General features: G+C 49.7%; 4 protein-coding genes across 4 annotated transcripts; 2 read left to right on the top strand and 2 right to left on the bottom strand.

The window, feature by feature from the left end:
* Positions 1-999: 999 nt before the first annotated feature.
* Positions 1000-2165, top strand: F4807DRAFT_422929 (uncharacterized protein). The gene is made up of 2 exons (XM_047997740.1): positions 1000-1483; positions 1566-2165. Exons 1-2 carry the CDS (start codon positions 1275-1277, stop codon positions 1738-1740), a joined length of 384 nt encoding a protein of 127 aa, XP_047854854.1. The 5' UTR covers positions 1000-1274; the 3' UTR covers positions 1741-2165.
* A 980-nt stretch (positions 2166-3145) lies between these two features.
* On the top strand, positions 3146-7472 carry F4807DRAFT_60804 (SPX domain-containing protein). The gene is made up of 8 exons (XM_048003263.1): positions 3146-3276; positions 3362-3786; positions 3886-3970; positions 4148-4270; positions 4333-4383; positions 4442-5243; positions 5299-7109; positions 7179-7472. Coding segments are annotated over exons 2-8 (3057 nt in total). The 5' UTR covers positions 3146-3276; positions 3362-3784; the 3' UTR covers positions 7362-7472.
* Positions 7356-8661, bottom strand: F4807DRAFT_60824 (uncharacterized protein). Its single transcript, XM_048003264.1, has one exon. It carries the CDS (start codon positions 8325-8327, stop codon positions 7584-7586), a length of 744 nt encoding a protein of 247 aa, XP_047854852.1. The 5' UTR covers positions 8328-8661; the 3' UTR covers positions 7356-7583.
* A 58-nt stretch (positions 8662-8719) lies between these two features.
* Positions 8720-10442, bottom strand: F4807DRAFT_422919 (cytochrome c oxidase assembly protein CtaG/Cox11-domain-containing protein). The gene is made up of 4 exons (XM_047997739.1): positions 10139-10442; positions 10004-10073; positions 9421-9880; positions 8720-9318 (listed from the first exon to the last, which is right to left on the bottom strand). The coding sequence occupies exons 1-4, from the start codon at positions 10363-10365 to the stop codon at positions 9269-9271; spliced, it is 807 nt and encodes a 268-aa protein (XP_047854851.1). The 5' UTR covers positions 10366-10442; the 3' UTR covers positions 8720-9268.
* Between the last annotated feature and the right edge of the window lie 92 nt (positions 10443-10534).

Raw genomic sequence — 10534 nt, 5'->3', positions numbered from 1 at the left:
AGGACTACGAACCATCTCTCGTATTAGGCTCAAACCACCAAAATTCTCGGCACCGTGGCACCTGTAGCAACCAGAGCGATGCGTGCTATTAGCGCAGCGCTGCTCCTCCTTCTAGCAGCCTGATCCTTTGGTACGATGGGCTTGGATAGAATGCCTTTGCATACTCAGCCAACTGGGGACTCGAGAGTCATCGAATGGGACGGCGGTGAGGTAGACATCATCAACCACTTCTACAACGTGGAAATTCTTGATAGAATATGGCGCGGGGATATGGCGACGTTCTCGACCTCTACTTTTGGCAACGATAGTGTTTCCTTATGGCAAGTCTTCTCATTTCTTGTCGACATTGGTCCCATATATGCCATCTGGATCTTGGAGTCATACTGCTAGGGGCCCACCCTTGACAGATGGAGATATGAGCACAAAATTCTTTCTGGACGTCGCGAAGTGTGGCTGACAGGGTCTTCGTCTTTTGTGCTAATAAGCCTCAGCGGACTTTGGAAGTTTTGGGCTTCTAGTACTAAGAGCGTGCACGGGGAATCCGTAACACTTGTTGGGAGCGGTGTAGACTTGTTAACGGTCACAAGGTTGTCCCGATATATCCGATCAAGTACAAGGCCTTATATAGCACGAGAGAATATACATCCTCTAGAGTTGAAATAAATCGATTTGGCCCCAAATTGGATATTTCCATGAATCGAGAAAGTGTAGGGGGAATATTACCTAAACGAATCTTGAAATACAGTCGAGTAAATGGGGGAATCCCGAAAGATGACTCGACGAATGATATTTCGGACATTCCTAAATGCTCATGGCTTACACCCCCGTCTTAAAAATCAGATCTGCGAATTTAGCCTTTGGTTGGGGATGGCTTCGAAGCGGTAAAGTTGCAACACGAAAACAGACGTATGGGAAGACGAGGTTGCCGTGATGGGTGCATTAGCTAGCGTAGAAAGAAGAACGTTGAAAATAGATTTTCCTTTTCCAAAAGTTGTGGTGAGTAAGGACACCCGTATTTGATAGGTGATAGGGGATAGGGGCGCGGAGCCGGACGGGGCAAAAAAAGCAGGAGAAGCAAAAGCAGGAGAAGCAAAAGCAAGGGAATAAGACAACTCAGCCGAATCAGCTTTCCTACGTGCGTATAAAATTCAGACGAGGGCAACATTTCTATCTCTATTTCACATACCTACTAGTATTCTACATACAGCTCTTTCTGGCTAGGATCCATACTTTATATATTATCAGACCGCCCTGTTCAGCTCTCTCCCCTCACTATGGCCGAATTCACGTCCACACGCGAGGGCTTTCAACGTGCAATGGAACTGTCCCTCAAAGGCAGCCCCGATGAAGCTAAATCTTACGCGGAATCCACGACACTGCCAACCTTCTACCATGTCATGAACGGCCATCGCCTGGAGTTTGATGTCTATGTTAAGGGTATCGTTGAGTGGCGTGGCAAGGTTAGCGACTACAAACCAGTCGTGTGAGTTGCCGCTTCCTTCATCTATCATACGCATAGGTAGATTAGAGACTCGAAGTTAACATGTGAGGTCTTCCTATTATAGGCACGAGTTTCTTCGCGACGGCGACCAGTTAGCGGCGCGCATGACCGGATCGATTAAGGTCGGCGGTACAGATACTGAATTCGAGAGCTTTATGTTCGGAAAGGTGGATAAGGCCACTGGGAAGATGGAATGGTTGATCGAGCGGTCGGTCTGGGGACCCGTCGCCGGGGCTTGATGTGAAATTGGCTAGGGGATATATATAATACCTGCACATTGTAGCTATTCGGGTAGGTTGGAAATATGATACGACTACACCTTCATGGGCGAGATTGCCGCGATATTGATACGTGCCTTAGTAGCTGAAGTATAAAGGAATGATGATTTGAGAATATTACCATTGGAGAACAGAAGGAAGCAGTAGTAAGACTTCGGTGATAATGCATCCATAATAATGATTGACATCGGAGGCCGATGATCTTAGTAATGACGGAGAAAACAACGGAAGAACCGGCACTCGCCGACCGGTCCCGGGTCTCGGAGGCGACGTCGAGGTCGAAAAGGCACGGGGTGAAGATATGGCTTCTCATTGGCTGGAGTTATCCATGACAAAGAGGAGATGGGAAAAGTAGCTGCGATGCAAAGTGGATCCATTGCCCACTTTGTAAGCTACTAGGTACATACTGCTGCAGCTCATTCCCGAATAAAATCATCGTTTTGAGATGTACTTGTACCGGGTCTGATCGGGGCATCAATCCGCCATGGGCATAAGATGTGCGTGTGTGCCCGTGAAGTACATACGTATCATGTACAGAGTACGGTAAATATCTACGTATGGATACCTGGTAGGCAGTCGCATCCAGCCGGCCTTTTCTTAGTGCCCCACTATGGAATATGTACGTGGTTGTCTTGAACTGAAAAAAATATCAATGCTCCCAAAGCTTGCCTTTATTAATCTAGAAACTCACATATATCGACGGGGCTCAACAAGTTCGGTTCATTACGTACTAAGTATGAAATATAACACTTACCTACGTGATTCGAATGATGAATTCGGTCTTTCTATCCACAACCTCATAGCTACCTAGTACGACAATGCGAAATACCAGTCAGATACCTAGACCTATCGTACTCAGGACCTACTAGGCACATGCAAGCCGTTACTAAGGGCCAGTAAATTGTCACTACCTGAGCACTAGCTTCTCGGCGTTCGAGACTGGCAGTGCCGTACGAGTTTGACGTCTTGTAAAGCACCGAAGCACTTGAAAGCCGCTCGACTCATGGGAATGTCTCCATATTTTCCCATGTAAGGTACCCTCCTATCCCTCCTATCGACCCTATCGATCCTATCGACCCCTCCACGGGATTAAACATCGTCATATTAAAGACTCTGAGGCACGTCCTCGTCACTTTTTTCCTGCGTCACATCCGTCTTTACTTGGACCTATCAGAAGCCTCTCCCTTTCTGCTACCTGCTAGGTAGAGCAGTTTCTAAGCCATTTCATCGGGATAACCAGCCGCTTCATGCAGAGAACAGCATCTCATTCCAACTCCATCTGACCCCCACTCTCTTCCACGGCCGCAGTCATTGGATAAAAGCTCCAGTGCTTTGGGCTTTTTGCGCATCATCTTACCAAACCACTCGGGTTGCCTGAAGCTCTAACTTTAGTACCGACGCGCTGTTATACGACCGGTCAGATCGTCGTGAGCGTGACCCTTTTCCAGTCACCACTCGTAGGTTCTCTATCGTGAGAATTCGGGTTCGGTTTAGAAGGTAGACTATGCCTGTTTGCTACATTTATTAGAACCAGCTTCCCTGTCCTTCATCGAATTGGTCTAATTTAGATTCCTCTATGCAGCATCCCGAGGTGGTGGCCAATATTCCGAAGTTGCAAAGTCGGGCGGGAATCCTGTTCAAGAGCTCTCTCCCTACCGGAACGCCCCCCTCCCCTGGAATTGCCACAGACTCGAATGTTAATTCACTTAGTTTCACTCACCTCTAGGTTTCATCATCATTCTTCCGCTTGTCTCTCGCAGCAACTTCTGAGCCCTCTCCAGCAGAGAATTATATGACTCGGGAGATAGAATTTGAATGCTTAGGCCCTCGTCTCTTACGTCGACCCTCCCGTGCCGCCAGTACACGCCTCCCCTAGTCTCCCCTGCTGCAGCCCGCATCCCTACGTTTAGTTACACACGGAAGACAATCGTCAAAATTATCTACTGAGACACGCCGTCTAAGTAAACAGCCTCCACGGGCTGGTTGCGGGCGCCTCTGCCGCACCATGTAAGTCCCAACCCGATAGCCGTGGACTATCTTTTCCTTCTACCTACTGCACCGGAACATGACTTTCAGCACCGGCAGGGTCCGCTAATACCTCTTCAGGAAGTTCGGCAAGCAAATCCAAAAGCGTCAGCTCGAAGTACCTGAATATGCCGCCAGCTTCGTAAATTATAAGGCGCTCAAAAAGGTATGTTGACCGTTTATTTTGTCTCACCTAGTAGTCAATGGCATTTGTTTTCCGCGGGGCTGTAGGGGAATCCGGACCGTGTCAAGCAGGGAAAAGGCTGAATTGTTATTTGTGCTATGTTAAATGAAACTTGTGTTGCTTGCAAAGTGGGATTGTATCACTAACATTAGCCAATAGCTCATCAAGAAGCTGTCTGCTACCCCGACATTGAGCGCTCAAAATGACCCTCACTTTACTCCCACGCCGGTAGACACCCAAGTTGCTCTACAGGCAAACAAAGCAAAGTTCTTCTTCCAGCTGGTAGGATTTCCCATTTTCTCGTAGATAATCATGTGCTCGCGAATGGCGCTCATAGTACGTAGGAACGAGAATTAGAGAAAGTCAACGCATTCTACCTTCAGAAAGAAGCTGAGGTATGTAAATTTATCGCTGACGGTTGCATTCGAGCCATTGGTACTGATGCAAGTCAAGCTCAAAATTCGACTCAAAACATTGTTAGATAAGAAAAGGGTTCTACAATCTCGTCACGGCGTCTCCAGGCGCTCGGCCAAGTTCACGACTCTAGAAGAAGGGTTCCAACAATTCGCGAATGATCTAAATAAGCTCCAACAATTTGTCGAGATCAATGGGACTGCTTTCTCTAAAATCCTCAAGAAATGGGATAAGACGTCTAAGTCCAAGACGAAAGAGCTGTACCTATCGCGTGCTGTGGAGGTACAGCCATTCTTCAATGCCCCTGTCATCAGCGAACTTTCCGACCAGGCGACGACTAGTCTGCAGGAGCTTGGGGCTTGGGCAGATGGCGATCATGTCCCGTTTGAAGCTCGTTCGGAACACATGGTGAGCAGCCAGCATCTGCTCGGAACGGACGAAGGCGACGCGGATAGTTTGCTCCTGGATACGGCAATCTCTGGTAACTTGGAATCATTGCGAGATCTCCTTTCAAGGATGAGAGCTGGTTCTAATTCGCCGTCCGGGATGGATATTTCTTTGATGGAGAGAGTGACTCGCACTTTTCTCGCTGCTATCCACGAGGCACCGCAGGCTTCTCTTGAAGTTCTGTTGGAGACCGGGCTGGTCGATATCCGATCCGAGGACGACATCAACGAGCGAAACTGCCTCCACCAGGCCACTATTTACGGAAACTCGTTCGTGTTAAATGTTGGCTTGTCGGGGGGAGTCGAGGTTAATAGGACAGATGTGTACGGGCGTGTACCGCTACATTATGCGAGTATGCATGGGCGATTGGATATGCTCGAGCTTCTACTTCGAGGTAAAACCAACTTTGACCCCTTGCTTGATGACATGATACTAAATTTGATGCATAGCCGACCCGACGACAATCGATTTGATCGACCATGACAACTTCACTCCGTTGATTCATGCGATTATCCACGGCCACCTCGCATGCGTCCAACGACTTCTTGCAACCTCATCGCGCTTAGATCCCGTATCAGAGACGGACCACATACCACTCAATCTCGCCTGCGAGCATGGGTCACTTGAAATAGTCAAACTACTCCTGGCTCATGGCGCGCAGATATTGCCTGATGCTGAAGGGCTATATCCACAGCATCTTGTAGCACGGTCGGGCCAAACACCTCGACTACTTCGCTTGTTGCAGGAATATGGTGCTGATTTAGATCAAATCGACAAGTTATATGGCTGGACACCCCTAGTGCATGCGGCGAGTGAGGGGAATGTGCCTTGCTTGGAGGAGCTCTTGAATGTGGGCGTGGATCCTAATATTGTTGACGAGAAAGACTTACCTGCCATGTATTATGCGGCGTGGGAGGGACATCTGGAATGCATCCAGAAGCTTACGCCGTATCAAAAGGGAAACGCGGAGAGTCCCCGTATGATGCAGACCACAGGTCCTCTCCTGGCTCCTTTGGGGAGTGGAAACACACCAGTCCCAATGTCGCTTGATGCCGACGCGATTCCAGTCCTCGAACTTCCGCCGCCGATAATACCTCTACGACGTTACGGCCATAACTTCCTAGATACGAAGGCCGTTATCCAAATTAGCTTCCAGGAGGACGGCGATCACCCATTAGTCTTCTTTCATGATAGCAAGTATCCTGCTGCACGATTAACCATTTCTTCTAAGTTATCAGATCTTATTCCCAAGAATATCATGTTACCTTTCCAAGAAGATACCCGGCTCGTATCTTTCCAGGTCGATAACCTTGATACATTCACCCTCGACTTTGACGTGTTCCCGACCTACGGCGCGAAAATCATCGCAAAGACGGTTGCGCTTCCGAATACTTTCCGAGCTTCTTGGAGTAGTTCAGGAAAATGTTGTCTTCCGCTGTTCGACCCCCGACTCAGAGCGATTGGCCAGATAAGCTTCAATACTCAAGTAATCAAACCTTTCCAGGGAATTCCACTAGAGATTACAGACTTTGAGACCTACTGGAAGGCTACGAGTCAGCTCGATCAAAAACCGACCATGTTTGTTACTGGCTCGAGTTTATCCGGCGACTTTGTTCAGCTATACGTTCAGCATACGAGCGATGGCATCCCCGTTGTATGGCCACAGTGGATGATTCAGTGCGGCGGCATTGATGTATCGATCTCGCGATTGTCATACGAACAATTCTCTACCGTTACATCATCAAATCCAGGGCGAGCTCAACTTTCCTTAGTACCATCCCAGGGCCTTAGCAATATTGCCGATGTTCATCGAGTGCTTAACACGGCGGGCGTATCTCTAGAAGAAGCACTTTCATTACTACCCAACTCAATGCACGTCGACCTCCAGATTATTTATCCATCGGAAGACGAGGAACGAAGGCTAGGGCTAGGACCGACTGTGAACGTAAATAGTTTCGTGGACGCCATACTTACCATGGTATTCGATCACGCGAGAGAACAGAGGGCACAGACGATGTCGGCTCCTGATACTGTTAGATCGGTTGTTTTTAGCTCGTATAACCCTACGCTCTGCACAACTCTGAATTGGAAGCAACCTAACTTCCCCGTGTTCCTCTGCAACGACCTTGGCCGGGAAGATGTTATGCCCTCGCCTAGCGTAATCCAGAGCAGTGGACGGAGAACATTTTCGGTCAAGGAAACAGTACGGATAGCGCAGAGCAACAACTTTATGGGGCTTGTTTGCTGCTCTCGACTGTTGGTAAGTTCATCTCCCTAGGACAGAAAAATAGTCAAAGACGTTTCAAGAACGTTGCTAATATGCGATTAGAATATGGTTCCAGCTCTCGTAGATGCTATTAAGTCCCACGGGCTGGCGTTAGTCGTCGATAAATCGGCCGAGCAAGCTACGGATCCATACCTGCACGCGGATCTCTTCCCCGTCCCCAAGGGCGTCGATGGGTTGTTGAAGGGTAATGGGGTATTGAGATTTAACGAGTCTATAGACGTATAGACAAAAACGCGACCTGGAGTATTAATTACAGCATCAATTGTGGAATCAGTTCCTAAGCTCCGTTTGTGTGCGAATATGTCATAAGACCCGACTTGGCTTATGATAAGGCTCAGGCATAGCACTAAATGAATGATATGAATAAAAACAAGTTACTCGATATTTTTCCATTCAGAACTAGAGCGCCACCGTAGAACGTAGAAGCAAATCCCCACTATGCCCCTATTATGCGCCCTTATACTCGTATTTCAGCGCGCTCAGCTCCCTCTCCGGGTCCACGCTGCCCATCACCATCTTGGCAAGCAGCACGACCCCATACACGATCGCAGGCAGATTGTTCAACCCGACATGGCCCCAGTGCCCCTGCGACGCGCCCGACCTCGTAACTAACCCGGCCACGACCAGCACCGCGCACAGCCCGACGTTCAGATACGGCAGGTACCGCGCCAGCGGCGAATCGCGGTGTCCTTCCGCCCAGAACGGCGTATTCGCTATATCGCCCCGACCCCCACTACCATCACCACCACCGCCGTCGCCGTCATCGTCGCGCTTATACGCTCTTACCCCCGCGTCGCCTCCCCCAGACCCAGACCCAGACCCAGCAGCCCACGCATCCAAAACCCGTATCCCCGTCACCCCCGGAGCGCGGACCCACAGCGTCCAAGCCGTGGCGGCGAGGCTCGTCAGCCCAAGCAGCGCCGTCGACCTATCGGTCCCGGTCCCGCTAGCCCGGTCGGGGGAGACGAGGGCGAGCAGGTACGGCAGCGCGGACACGGCGGGCATGCAGAGTAAAAGGAGGCGGAACTGCGCGTTCCGCGCGTCGTTTTGCCGGGCTAGCGTCGCGATCAGGGTTTCTTGTTCTTGCTCGTCGAGGGTGGTGGGTAAAGCGTCGGGAGATGTATCATTGTCCGAGTCGGAGTCGGCGGGGTAGGCGAAGGTGCGGCGGAGGCGGGAGGTTGGGTTTTGCATCGTTGGTTGTTTGTATGGATTTGAAGTGGGTTGGGTTGGTTGTCTCGGTTGGGTGGGTGGAAGAGGATGCGAGGTGATGCGACGTTTATTTTTTAGGGTTGGAAAGGCATGACAGAGGTAGGATTATGGCTCTTAGGATAGATAAGTGAGCTGTTGCTTGGTGTTTGTTTGCGATCAGGCTGATGTTGAGCTAAGGAAATTAAGTAGCCTTATGACATTGCGACAGATGGGTAGCTAGGAGTGACGTAGGTTATAGTTCAATCACCTAGTACGTAAGCATGTGGCTGAAGCTAGATCCGATCGTGGCTTGCTTCTATAGCCTTATATAAGCCGCATATGTTATACCTCCTGAAAATTAGCGTACTAATGTCAGTATTGTGGTTTGAAGTAGAGGAATAGGTGGCATCTAGTTAATTTCATGTGCTTTTTGCTCTATTATTTGAAATTAAACTGTGATAGATTCTTCTCATAGCTAGGCTGGGCAAGATATCATAACGGGCAAGCTGCTACCCAACCCAGGGCCAGTTCTAGATATTGGATATATAATAAGAATGGCCGGATAATACATGTGGCTCCGGATCAATCCCATGCGTAGCTTCATAAGAGCTTCTCATGACCCGCCTCAGGTTATCTCTCTACCTTTAAATTAGGAGACGAAGAGAGCTAAAGGCTCCATGTCTAAAGAGTTACGATGAACCCAACGACGGTAATGAAGCATGAGAAGATGGTACTAAAAACGAGAATCATATTACTCGGCAGGCACCTCTTTCAAAACGTCTGGATAGGACCAAGAGCGTGCTTGTAAGACCGGATCCATTCCCCCGGCCATTCGCCGAGGGGGATGAATGGTCATGAGGACCGTACATGATATACGGCAAGAGTTGGTGAGAAGCAATATATACAATTCCAAAATCTTGTATAGTGATACCTATACATAATATCTACGCCGTCGGGAACCCCTTAAAGTTCCCATTATTATCGTACTTCGCCTCTGCAAACCGCATTAGTCCCTCGTAGTCCAACGGTCTATCTCACCAATTATCTCAAAAAGGAAAAACAGAATAAGAAAGGGGTAAATAATATAGGAACTTACTAAAAAACGTATAACTCAACGTAACCTCATTAATCCCGCGCATGTTCAGATCATTCAGCAGGTCCGGGTCGAGGTAGAAAAACACGGGCATGTCGACGGTCTCGCCGGCGTTGAGGCGCTGCTCCTCGAAGCAGAAGCACTGGATCTTGCTGAAGTAGGGCGCGACCTGGGCCGGGGTGACGCTGTAGGTGGCGACGCCGATGATGTCGGAGTCGCTCCGGTTCGTCGCCGTGTAGAAGGCGAGCGCGGTCTCGCCCGGCAGCACCCGCACCTCGCGCTGCTGCGGCACGAACTTCCACGGCAGGATGTCCGACACCGACGCGTTGAAGGTCACGCGTATGCGCCGCGCGTCGGTCACGGGGATCACGCGCGACGCCGGGTCGAAGTCGCCGTCGCTCGAGGAGCCGCCGTGGCCCGGCGCGCGGATCGGTTGCCCGCCCCAGCCTGTCGTTTGGCAGATCTGTTTTCGATCCGTGGTTAGCTCTATCTACGTCGCCATTGCCTTATATTATATATGTATATGTGTATATGTGTGGGGTATATCGTGCTGTATACGTGCACGTAAAGTGAGAGTATGCCATACCATCTTATACATGGGAACCGACCCGTAGGAGAAAGCGACGGTACCGAGGATTATGCTGAGCGTATAATACCTATCAAAGCCATTGAGCGACGAACTTGCATAAACTATGGTATTCGACGAAGAGGGAAGTCGTACATCGTCGTCCGGTTCTTATATCTGTAATATTCCGCCATCCGTTCCATCGACGGAGCATCGGCTGCGCCCGTAGTCTGCGGCTTCATCTTCGTCGCGCTATTCGTTACGGTTCTACGTGGGGCTGATGGTTTTGCCCGGGCCAGGGCTCGACGGCATGATGCGCATGCCCATTGCGATGTCGTGCTGGCTCGTAGCGACCTCCACGAGGCCTGGTAAATGTTGTTCATTGTATCTTATAAAAATATGATGCTTGGAAGCTCTGTAGATGTCATCGTGCCATTTGTGGGGTCACATCGAAAAGCTCAAGGTCCCTACGATTTTAGTGGGACTGGTAAGCTTTTGGGGGTCTAGCTAGTGGTCTGCCCCGCTATATCGCTACACACCTACATCCACTAA

The sequence above is a fragment of the Annulohypoxylon truncatum genome (genome assembly GCF_022578515.1).
Source record: "Annulohypoxylon truncatum strain CBS 140777 unplaced genomic scaffold F4807scaffold_13, whole genome shotgun sequence".
Classification (NCBI taxonomy): Eukaryota; Fungi; Ascomycota; class Sordariomycetes; order Xylariales; family Hypoxylaceae; genus Annulohypoxylon; species Annulohypoxylon truncatum.
The sequence above is the reverse complement of the archived record's forward strand: the minus strand, read 5'-3'. Positions and strand labels throughout refer to the sequence as shown.